This window comes from Serinus canaria, chromosome 2 (assembly GCF_022539315.1).
Source record: "Serinus canaria isolate serCan28SL12 chromosome 2, serCan2020, whole genome shotgun sequence".
NCBI lineage: Eukaryota > Metazoa > Chordata > Aves > Passeriformes > Fringillidae > Serinus > Serinus canaria.
In genome coordinates, this window is record NC_066315.1 from 126869798 (window position 1) to 126882667 (window position 12870).

Sequence of the window (12870 nt, forward strand, 5' to 3'; positions counted from 1 at the left end):
GCAGAGCATGAATGGAGCTCCTCATGCAGGAGTCCTGTGCCCACAGCTTGGAAAGCTCCTGGATCATCCTCTGAGAGGCCAAAATGCCTCATGTGGGAAGTGGGTGCCTGCATTCATTTGCTGTAGCTTCAAAATACAGCACAGAAATTATTTTGCTCAGTGGCAGCAGAATCCCATTAGGTGTGCAAGTCCTCCAGACCTCTTACTCTTTCATCCTAAAAGTTCTGCTCTTTTATATGTCTTCCACTGCATCAGCTGATTTATCTCAGCCTATGTCCTGTTTAATCCTGACTGGAATGAGAAGAACTGGTAAATCCTGTCTGTCTCTTCATAGAGGTCTGGCAGGGAGCCGTGCCACGTGCATGGGCTGCTCTCCCAGGTCAATAATGTCACTTGCATTAGAATCACACTAACACAGCTGGTGCTTGCCATGCCACTCATCCTTTGTGTGAGTTTAATGGTTGGAGGCCAGAATAAAACACTTATTTCCTAAAGATATGCCTTGAAGATACTAATACTGCAATATGCAGGTGAAAGTCCTGATCAAGGCTGAGATCAAACTCTGCCATCTTCCCAGGTGCTGTTAAGTGTGGGAATCTATGTCTCATCAAGATTCCAGTCTCCCAGCTAACAGTTGCTGCAAACCCCAGATAAGATGACAGGGCACATCTTGCTCTTCATGGAGAGCTAAATCAGTCACCTTCTATTTATCAGATTAGATTAGAAATTAACTAACAGCCTGAAATTAATGTATGTCCTGGGACAAGAAGAATAGTATGATGCATTTTGAGGCAACAGCTTTTCATTAAAGACATTCTGAAATACAAAAATAAGGGTTTTTTTTCTGTGTAGTTGGTATCTGGGATGGTAGTGCTCTGGGAAGGGAGCAGATCTGGGTTATGTTATCTAGTATAAGAATTTAATTTTTCTGAAAAACAGTCAAAATGCAGTTCTCTAATCAGCCACTAATTGCACAAAAACAACAGATGCTGTGACTAATCCCTACCTTGGGCATCCTCCAGACAAAGGATGAAAAGACCTTGCCAAAACAGCTGTTTCCTTCTTGGAAAGAGTTGGCAAAGAGCTGTACACCCTTGGCCTAAAAAGCCATTTGATGCTATTTTTCCAGTAGCCTGGCTAAGTACTCCAATCAGCAAATAATGTTAAAATAAAAGGGAAAACATAAAAAAATAGTGAGTAATGGAGGGAAGGCAGGGGAGGTGGTTTTGAGATGAACTGCTGTTGGCTAGTTTGTGTTTATTGCAGACCACAACTGTGCATTTGTGTGTGAGGCAAACTCTGAGCAGGCTCTCTGAATTTCAGTGCCATCTAGATATTAAATACATGAGCACTGTTTTCTGATCATAAGACAAGGATAGGTAGAGATTGTCACAATTGAAATTTGGGGTTTAGCTGCTTAAGTTTTTCTCAAAGTAATAAATTTCAGAGTCCTAAACTACTTCTGAAATCTAATGTTTGAGGAAGTGTTCATAAAAGAGAAAGGATATTTAGTTATATTAAGGGGTGTTCTGATGAAGTTAAAATTGTATTAAAATAGAAAATAAGTAAACCTAAAATAAAAACTGTAATTTTCAAACCCATTTAATATAATGCATTCATTATTTCATTTTAAAAAGCAGAATGGAAGGCATAATGAAGATTTTTTTATGTTTGTGTAGCTGCTGCTCTATAAAGATAAACAGGGCATGGAAAACAAATCAAACTTATAAAAATCTTCCCTGATATCAAATACCTTGGAGGTATTGATGGGGAGGGAAAATGATGGAACACAGCAGACTTCTGTGGAGTAATTTTGTAATTAAAATTGGATGCTGCCTTTGTAACATAAAAAAAAATCCTCAAAAGAGCTTTTGGGTAAGATTTTTTTCCTTAATAATATATGTGCAAGAATGCTTGCAGAAAAAATGTGTGTCTAAAATAATCTCAGCACACTAAAATGAAATTCAATATTAAGATTTGCTGAATCTTAGAGGAAAGGTCCTTGCAGATCAAACTGAGGAAAAAAAAACCCTAGAAAAAAATTCCCTAGGAAAATACCCTGAATTCTCTTAAGACCACTGTGTTATAGACTTCAATTGGGTATTCTTCTGCAGAGGAGAAATCCTTGTTTTTTGCATTCCAGTCTTGGAACATTTTTATTAGCAAGTTTTTCATCTACAGTATTTTAAAAACTAACATGTAATTAGTTGCTGATATACAGTGTTAGATAGAAAAATCTTTCTGGCTTTCAGGAGAACAAATTTACACAGTCTATTATCAATTTGCTTAATAAAAAAGGAGCACATTTTAATAAGAAGGGTGTTTTTGTAAGGCAATATTCTTGTCCAAATCTCTATTACCCTGTAAGAAAAATGGTGCTGCAGTATTCTGTTACACATAGCTCTGCATGAGGTTAAAAACATGAGTCTATTATACAGTGATAATCATGAAAAAAGTTAGTTTTTCTTTTACAGTGGAAATACCTTATTGCAGACTCATATTCCATATTTTGAAAACTACAAGTAGGCTGGGTGGGAGTTCTGGTTCCCACAATTATGGTAACTATGTGTTGGTACAGAAAGACCATAGAAAAGAATTTTGAGGTCCTGGAATGAGAAAAGTTCACGTGTACACCATCAGAAGCTACCAGACTCACAAGACACCCAGAATGAACATAGGAGCTGCAGCTCAGAAGACCAAACTCTAGACGTCTACCAGTTAGATGTCTCTTGAAACAGCCCATGGAGAGTTTTAAATTGGCAACTCAGCTGAGTTGAACTGTGTCTGACTGCTGTCTTCAGAGGGTCCATAGAAGTCTTCACTTTTGCTGCCTTATATTTGAGATAACCAATATAATGTACTAAAGGAGAGTCTCACAGCCTGTGCTGGTTTCCTCCAGGAGATGCTCCCGTGTCTGGCCTCATCTACCCAGCCATGCAGCAAATGATCAGAAAGGGCCCCACCACTTTGTCTGCTGCAACAGTGGAAAACCCCTTCCAGAACAGTGGAGTTTTGGGGGGTTTGAAATTCATTCTCCAAAGCTGAATCTGTGCAGCAGGCAACATGATACCAGTCTTCAATTTCTGGGGACAGAAAGCTCGACATTAGTGATTTCCAAAGAGCTGTTGAGTGATAAAAGTTTTTACTGGCCATGAAGTTAAATTGCCTACATGTTGAATGGAATTTTAATAATAATAATAATAATAATAATAATAGCCTGAGCATGTTGTCATGGGAAGAAAGTATTGAAAGTGGACAAGAACCAAAGGCTCTGAATAATGAACAGAGAGGGCTTTGCTTTTTGCAATTGTTCATTTTTCTTCTCCTGGCTAAATTCCCATTCTGTTCTACTTGTCAGAATAAAATTATGGAGCAGTAAAGACAGCTGGAAAAAAGGTTCCCTTTGTATTGTCTTTCTTTCATTTTGAAATTTACTTATTTTTTTCCAATTTTTTCTTTTTGGAATCACACCTTCCCCCACTTCTGTCTAATCACTTCATTGTATACCTTTTTTCTGTCATCTTTTCTCCTTTACTGTGCATTAACTCAAAGCTGTTTTTCCTCACTTTCCCTTATATTGCTTTTTCTTTTCTCTGAAAGGTCTTGATTTTATTTACATTAATTTATTCAAGAATGTATACGTGGTGAAACCAAAATTCATCTCAAGTAATTTACTTCTTAATGAACCTTTTTACATGGTATTATGTACTGGAAGTGCCACACAAATAAACAATAGCCAAATGCCTTTCAAACCACTTTTATACTGTGCATATTCTTTCCCTGAAATCTGCTTTTATCCTCTAGGAACTAAGTTCTTAAAAATTAAAAATCCTGGATGCAATTTTAAAATATGGTATTTTTTTTTCTTTTATGGGTTAAGAAAATCTCAGTATTATGACAAAAATAAAAGGAAAAAAATATTTGCACTTTTTTTTTTTATTATTGTTGCTGTTGTTCCAGCACTTTACTGTCACTTTTCTCTGTAGTTTGTCTGCATCAGGAACAAAAAGAAATCATAAAATATACCAGAAAATAAAGTGGAAGATCTGAAAAAATGAGCATCACAACCAATAGTCAAAATAAAGCAGATTGTTAGACATTTCTTTAAGAATATTGAACTTTCTACACTTTGGTCAGTATTACTGGGTGAAAGATTTTATGACATAATGCAATGTAATGTAATTGAGTACTGTCAGCTTAGCTAAGTTTCAAATGGTGTTTCTCCAAAATTCAGCGGCAGCCAAGCTTAAATGGCTCTTGCCCAGCATGGAGGGTTAATGGTAGAGTCAATCTGGGCCTGTGTAAATACTAATAATTTTATCTGTCAGGAAAATTCACATGCAGGCTTGTTACAAAACTTTTTTCCTCCTCACAATCCAAGTAGTTTCTGTCCATTACTCACATTGCAAGGACAGCATGAGGTTCCCACACCAGTTTGTGCTGAGAATTACACCCTCCACCCAGAATGTTTTCTGTTCTGGTTGCTTCATTTTCTGACCTTCTCCATGGAAGGTGTATGGGTGCATATGATATTTATTTAACTCTCATGTAAATAGAGAGTAGCTTGTTCATGCCAATGAAGTACTGCCTTTGTTTCTGGAAGTCCTTAGCTGCCTTCTGCAGGAAGGAGAGGGCACCAAGTGCAGCTTGATTAATTGAGTGGCTACAGAAATTGTCTGACTGAAACCATACCCATGGTTTGCATGTATTTTACATAGCCCATGGTTCCATGCAATCAACAAAAACTGTGCTTGAAATTTGTCCTCTTAGTTAGTACCTGTGAAGCATCCTCTTAAAATGCTGAAGACTAATCAAAAAAAAGTTAAAAAAACCAAAAAAGTAGATATGAAAGTGATGCTAAAACTTCTAAGCTCAGAAATAATTTTGCTGTAACTCACCATAATAACTTTCTCTGAAATGCTAATAGTAACTAACACTTCTCTGTGATATTATGTAGTATACAGAATTGTCTCTGTGGTTTTGATTTCATGGCTAAATAAACATCTAATTTCCTGGAAACTAAGCTATTACACAGTTAGAAATTTCACATTCAGACAATAGAAACCAATTTTACAAAACAAACAAAAATTCCCAAGAGAAGGGAGAATTGAATTCTTATTGAACTTTGCTACGGTGAACAATGTTTTAAATATAGTAGTAGACACACTTTTAGAACAAACAGCTAAACAAAGTATTTGAAATTAGTAATTATCAGTTTTAGGCCTGACTAACTAAATTACTACTCACTGAGGGTATACAGTAATTATCATTATTGGAGTCCAATCTTGAATGGCAATCAATGTTCCAATTGCTCATAGTAAAGAGCAATTTACATGCTATTAGTGGGAAGTAGAAGAAAAATCCCAGATTTAATCTCTCAGATGGAAGAGGATATTGCTCACTAGAGGTTTTGTGGTAAATTAAAAGCCACTTATGTGGCTTTTTATTTGTTTTGTGGTACTGTGCCCAAAGATCTCTGCATACAGGTGAGTTTCATGGTGAGAATGTGAATGGTGTTCAGGCATAAAGAAAGATAGCATCTGAAAATAACAGCTTTAGCTTCAGGAAAAAAAAAAAAACAAACCAAAAAAAGCAAGGGAGACTGTGATATATTTCAAAATGATGATATTTAGTATGGTAAACACAAAATGAACCTCTTAGAAGGCACTGTAACAAACAACTCTGTGCCAAGAGAATGTAACATTTCAGGGAGAAGGACAGCAAATGCGAAAGACCACAGGAGTAAGAAACTGCAAAACTCATTGTGAGGGGAGATAATGTAACTTAGTGTGGATCAGAAAAGCATGAAGTGTTATGTAAACCACAGCAGCAGCTGTAGTCATGTAGAACTTTGTTCAAAGAATGAAGAGTTATCAAACCTCATACTTTGGAGAGAAAGAAAGTTCAAAGCCCAGGGCAAGGGGAGAGAACAGTTGAACACAACAATACCTACAATAGTTGCAAATCCTGCTGAAGTTTAAATTTCTGGATTAGAGGTCTCACCACAAGAGTCTCTATAGCATCTCATAAATTTGGTATCTGTGGAAATTACTAATTTTGAGAATCCTGATAGTGACATTATGGCAATCAGTAAGCTGGACCAAGATATGGCTCTTGGCCCATTCAGGCTGCGTAGCAGTGGAGCTGGAATAAGTCTAAGAACCAGCCTCACTTTTTGAGTTGCTGTACTTGTTGCAGTGTTGAGTTGATGTTTTTATGGTGTTTATTGTGCTCACATATTTGAGCAGGAGAGAATATTTAGAGTTTCTCTGAGTCTGCTTTTTTTAGTAAACCAGTGTTAGAGTCTGGTAAACTAGTGAGTAAAATAGTGCAGGAAAACCCACAGAACATCAGTGGGTTCCATTTTCAGATAGATTTGTCCTCCAAATGACTTTTGCTTTGTATCTTTAGCTCATTTATCTTATAACTTATTAAAAGGACTCTGACTCATTGTCCTATCACCAAGAAGCTGCTGATCCTCCTGCCTTTGCCTTTTAGGTAGTGATGTTCGTGCTGCAGCTGGGCAGTGCCACTTTCTTGTTAACAGAACCTGTCATAAGTGCCATGACAACAGGAGCAGCTACGCACGTCGTGACTTCGCAAGTGAAGTATCTGCTGGGGATGAAAATGCCATATATGTCAGGGCCACTGGCGTTTTTTCATGTGAGTTCAGTGAAAGAGATGGGTTATTTCATTACTTACAACTTTATTATATACACTATTTGTCTCTGTGTAAGAGAATGAATTTGCTATGCACATGTGTGAATGAACAGAAGATGAACCTTCATCTTGCTTTAACTGTTTGTAAGATGAGATTTGGAAAACCTGATAGAGAACTAGCAGGGAGGGGTACAGTGATTAATTTAAAATATGTTTCTAAGGGTATCAGTAATCCCTTTTATTATCCTGAGCTATTGTACACTCATATAGAGAGGGTAATCTCTCTTTGGGTCAGCATGTGGAAGGAATATAAATTTAAATATATCTTCATCATATGCTGTTGAATGAAATCTGACCATCATTGTGGTAAAAGGAAAACGATTTGTACATCTCCTATGCAAAAATTACTCTGGATACGTAATTTATTATTTTATTGTATGATCCTACTTTGCCATAAACACAGCAAGTGGACAGCTTGAAGGTAATTTTTATAAAATGGATGCTGCATTTCATGCAGTATTGTTGCCAATGAATGGTTAGACTGCTTAAGCATCACCATCAGGGGTATTGGTAAAAAGCAGGTATGAGCTTACTATAAACTTAGGAAAGTGTGACTTTAACAGAGTTTAGTGGCAAGATTCACTCTCCTACTTACTGAAGAATGAAGCATTCATAGGAAAATTGCATTAGTATCAATTTAGAATGGATTATATGGAAACTCAGGATGAAAAAGGTTAAGGGCACAAAGGGTATGGACACAAAAAAGAAGGTGTGCAAAAGGGTTTAACAGAAATTCATCACTGAGTAATTTAACATTTATTAAGTGATTCAATTTTTTTTTTTATAAATATAACAGTGATTTAATTACATTTTCATCATAACAACATTCACACCATAATAATTTCCCATGCAAACAGGCAGAGATAAGTGCATGTCTCTCTGTGAGTGTAAAGGTGCTATTCAAAAATTCCCCTCGACTTCCAGGAAATATTCAATATTCACAGCAAATGCCTGAGTGTTTCTCACCAGGCAGGGGTTGCACCTCGAGGAGTCTGTGTGCATGTGTGTGTGTCTGTACCAGCCCAGGGGTTGCAGCTCGAGGAGTCTGTGTGCATGTGTGTGTGTACCAGCCCAGGCCCCACCGTGATGGTGTTTTGAGTATTGCACGCTTGAGGGTCCCCCAGCTCTGAGAGCCCCAAAGAGAGGGAGGTGCTGTCACAGCCCAATTTGTCCCAGAAGAGCTCAGAAGACCTCACTTAGGACTGTTGTGTGCAGGGTCACAAGGTGATTTACTTTAGTCATCAGTTGGTTTCCATCCTGGCCATAACCCACGCTGGCAACTACTGGAGTTCCCAAAACATTTGGAAATTGTTTCCAAAACTTTGGCAACAATGGTGCTGCTCTATTTGCGCTCCAGCTCAAGTAGGGAATGTTCCAGGGCTGTCAGGGATGAGTGATCACCCTTTGTTCCCCACCTCAGCCCCGCAGTGGATGTTGCTGTCACAGTGCTTTCCCACCCCTATCATGTGAAAGCACCTGCTCTGCTCAGGGACACGTCCCCACCCGGCTGGTTTGGGCAAGGCCAGGAGGTGATGCACCACCACCACCAGTGCCATGGCTACAGCCCTTGGAAAGGACATATTTTTGGCTGATACCTTAAATAGCAAAGCTGAATAATCTTATTGCCCAAAAGTCACAAACATATTCATGATGGTAACTTCTTCCAGCAAGCCCTGAGTTTCGATGCTGTGAGCATAATCTCTTGGCATTATTAGTGTTACAGCAGTGCCTGTCAAAATGATATTTTGCTCATAATAAAACTGTATTTACTTGCTGAGGTGATATATACATTGCACTGATAGTGAGACCTCATCTAGGCAGCCAATAAATTAGAACATCTTATTTAAAAGCACTGATTATGTCTTTGTGCCCTACTATGTGCTTTATTTTTTCCCATTATTTGGAAAATTTGTTAATGTGAAATCTTGCATAGAAGATGTTTCTTTTTAGAATGTTTTTTTCATAGTATTTTATAAATTTGATAGCTTTTCATACGGATAACACATTTGTTAAGTTTTTTACAGGACCAATTTATTAATGAAAATTAGGAGCATGTAATAAACACAAGTAATTTATCCATTAATCTTGTAGAGATATACCTAAAAGTGTCATAGCTATTTTTATGAGTGATCATTTGGCTTATTAGACTATTAAAAATGGTTCTTCACTTTTTTTTTTCATTATTTAAAAACCTTTTCATAAATGATTCTTAATATAAAATGTGAATAGCTTCTTTTTCATGGTGTTTCCATGGAGACTATACTTACATATAGGAATATTGTCATCTTGTAGAGATGACTGGTGTTAAGTACTGCAGCCAAGGCATAATCGAAATACACATTATGAGCAATAATAAAGAACAGCATTGATATGAAGAAATATTTCCACCTTGGTGTGCTGATGATATCATAAATGAGGTCATTCAAATGCTTTGAAAGAAATCTATTCCCTTATCCCTTGTATTTTTAATGCATTTGAAACAAGTTCTTTGCCTCTCTCTTCTCTTTTGAAATCAAACCCCTTTGAACATATTCCAAAGAAAAACTTCCCTGATTTTTTAAGGTTCTGAATTGCTCTGTATATTGTGTGAAAGTACATGACCAAAACCCAAATCTACTCTGTACAATTTGAAAGAATGATAAAAAAGGGGCATTTTTACTATATAAATATTTTAAAATATTTCTGGTGTCTGTTCAGACTTAGGAATTGCCTTAAGAAGGTCCAGTATCTCAGTCAAAACACCAGAGCCAGACTTAAACAATAATTTTCTTCTGTGGTTGTTGGTTTCATATAAAAATTATATTAATTAGATATAAGGTAGTTTGCACATGTATCTAGAGAGTGAAAGGCAACTTTGGCATGTCTCTCTGGACACATTCTTCACTTCAAATTCTCAAAATCCAAAGACTGGTATTTGTGCTACATTTTTTTTCTTTGTCCACTCCAAAACACCTCCCACTCGCAAAACCAATTGCTTTGCCTCAGGCAGCCTTCGGGTTGGCAAAGCAAGAATAAGAATATTTAATAAAGTGTGATAGGAGAGTTGCAAGCAAAGCAAGCCTGTGAAATGAATTCTTTATAGCATGTGAGATCATGGTTAAATACGTAGGAAGGAACTTTGCATATGGAGAACAAATCTTGTGCACTGGCCCTGAGCCTGTGCTATTTCTGTGTTTACACATAGGTTATGTAATTAATAAATTTTGTTTTCCCTGTACATAGTTTGTCACATTTCAATTGAGCTGCACAGTGCAGCATCATCAGCTGGTACTTTGCAAATGGAAAAGTGAAGGTGAAGAAGAAAAACAGTGAGGGAATAATGCATGTGAGATCTAACTTTACAAGGGAAAAGAAAAGTCATCAAGTTTTACTCAGCATCTGAAAACAGAAGAACATACTTGTATTTCCCCCTTATTTGTGTATAGATATATTTATCTTTCCACATGTTTCTGAGAAAATACAACACTGCAAAATGAGCTGTAATGTAAGAAACTTGCTTTGCAAAACGGGGTCTTTTGTGGCTGTGTTGCAAAATCCTTGTGTGGTTTTGCTGCAGAAAAAAACCCCAAACCTTCACATTCTGCTATCAGTCCTTTCTTTTCACCCTTTTTTTCCCCAGCTACCTCTACAGTTTACTGCATTTGCCTGTACATTTTTCCTCCAGTGTGACATATCTAAAGACGTCAGAAAGAAAATTTTTTGAAAATGAAATTAATTTGTCCACTCTTAAAATGAATTGTCTTAAATAACGTGTTCCTTTAATTCATTTGTTTGCTTCAGCCTCTATACATATTTTAGAGTTAATCTTTTGGGATTTCATGTAGACATTAAAAAAAACCAACTCAGAGCATTTAATGAATACATCCAAATACACACGCTTTCTAGAATATAAATCATTCCAATGTTCAATATCACCTCAAAACTGATGGTTTCCCATGAGAAAAGGAACATTCAATGTCTGTATATATATATATATGTGCAAAGCTTGAATATTTTTTGTTTCATTTAGGTCCAAATTTGCATTGATTACACAAAAGTCCACTGATTGTCCATAATATTGTTACAAAGGTTCTGTTAAGAATCTTTACACAAAACTAAAACCACAATGAAACTAAAAAACTTTAGCAATGAAACTAAAACCACAAGAGGTAGACAGCTCAGTTAATATATTATTGGTGATTTTTAAAATATTTTAAATTATAGAATGAAAAAGATTTCAAAATATATTTTAAATTATAGAATGACAAAGATTGCTTTATACACTGCAATATCAAGCTAAATTCTGCTGCATAATTTCCAAATTATTTCTGTATGTGTATCATCTAAATATGTGAAATGCTGAACTTATAATTACAGTTTTAATTTTAAAATCTGTAAATACTTCTATAGAATCAGATGCCAATGCTGTTGCTGCTTGAGTTTTATGAATTTAGATTTAAGATTTATAGTTTGATCTTGGATGAGTACAGTGACTAGACAAAATACAATGTAAAATGTACAGTTTAAAGAGATGTCTGTTGTGTATGTTAATTACAGTCCTGCTAAGAGCCACGTGCTCTTTCTTTCTTGTGAATGAGTCTCCTCTTTTCACTGGTCACACCATGAATTGAGTGGTTCTAGGTTTGCAGAAAATGGTTACCCAGGAACCAACTAGTCAGTGGAAGCTCCTTAGCCTAATGAAGTAATCAATTTAATACTAATGAATTACTGCCAGAATTGTTCTGGTGTGCTACAGACACTTTGGGGATAGGGATGTTTGGGCTACTGAATTCAAATGAGCTACAAAGTATGGGCAGTTCCATTATTTTTCATTTATTGGCTGATGTAGATTGCATACAGAAGGGTGTGATTCAAAGAAACACCAAGGGATGTACTAGGCAGTTCACATAAAGATTTTGTGGCAAACTCTGAAAAACCTATGGCAAAGATTTGGCCATGTATTTTTAAAATTAAATGGAAATGTGTTTTTTACTCAATTTGAAAGACAAAAATTCTTGAAGCTAGTGTGCATTTCTTCACTAAAATTTTATTTATTCACTCAGTCTTTTGTCTCACTTTGTCCAGGAAAATTAGATTTGATGGCATGAACACAGATATCTAATGCTGACACTTTAATAGCCAGCATTCATTTCAAAACAAATCCCATTTCTCTGACTTCAGCAAGTAGGAATCAACCCATTTCTTCCCTTTTCTTGCCTCTTCACCTTAGATCTAGTTCAGTCTTTGGGGAGTTTGTGGGCACAGTTTTCCAGATTGCCTCCTTTTGTCTTAATTAATCACAGCTTCTGTTTGGGCACTGATCCAAGTCCCGTGTCCTCTTGAAAAAGCATTCTTGGAAAATTATGGGTACAGATCTAGTCCCCAGTCACTCAGGGTACAATCCACATATTTTCTGATTACAGTGGGGCAATATGTGGCTAAAAACTGTGGTTTAATTGCCATTCTTCAGATTAAGACATATCTAGATCACACTACTTAGCAAGTTGATTTTAAAATACTTTTCTGGTTTCCGAGAAACTTTTGTGCTGGGTTATATTGTGCATCCTCAACCAAAACTCCAAGGGATACACTGGCTCTTTATGAAGAAAGTTAGTTTTCTGAAAACATACTTAGGTTGGGGTTTTTTCCCTTGCTAGATTATGAAAATATTCACAGAGAGTAAAAATCAGGAAGTTATTTTAATTTATTCATTTTTCAATATGAGCATCACTTCTTAAATGAGTGACAGAATCAAAACAGTAGAAATAAATTCTATCATCATATTGAGTATCTTTCTGCTAAAACAGGATTCTTTCCTAAGATAATTTTTCTAATATTTTTCCCTGTCCAATATAAATTTATGAATTTAACCTCCAAACTGTCAAAACTCATTAGCATTATACATGTATTTGAGAATAAGTTCTCTGGAGCAGAAAGTTATTAATCTCTATTTTGACAAAACTACAAGTGTCACTTTTGATTTATTTTAGTGGTTTTCTTAGTCATTGCCAGAGAAAGCACCTACTTTTTAATATTACTATTATTATTTCAAGCTTCACTTGCTTTATTTTATTATCCTTTATGTTGGAGTTTAAAAAAAAGTTATTTGTGATGATGTCAAATCTACATCCTAATCTTAACTTCTCTTCTCTCCATGGTTTATATTTCAGT

General features: G+C 36.1%; 1 protein-coding gene across 1 annotated transcript in view; it reads left to right on the forward strand.

Moving 5' to 3' along the window:
* The window catches only part of SLC26A7 (solute carrier family 26 member 7), a 67877-nt gene that overhangs the window by 19254 nt on the left and 35753 nt on the right, over positions 1 to 12870 (forward strand). Inside the window, exon 4 of the mRNA XM_018911881.3 lies at positions 6499 to 6663. Coding sequence (XP_018767426.3) covers positions 6499 to 6663 — 165 coding nt within the window. The remainder of the gene's footprint in view (positions 1 to 6498; positions 6664 to 12870) is intronic.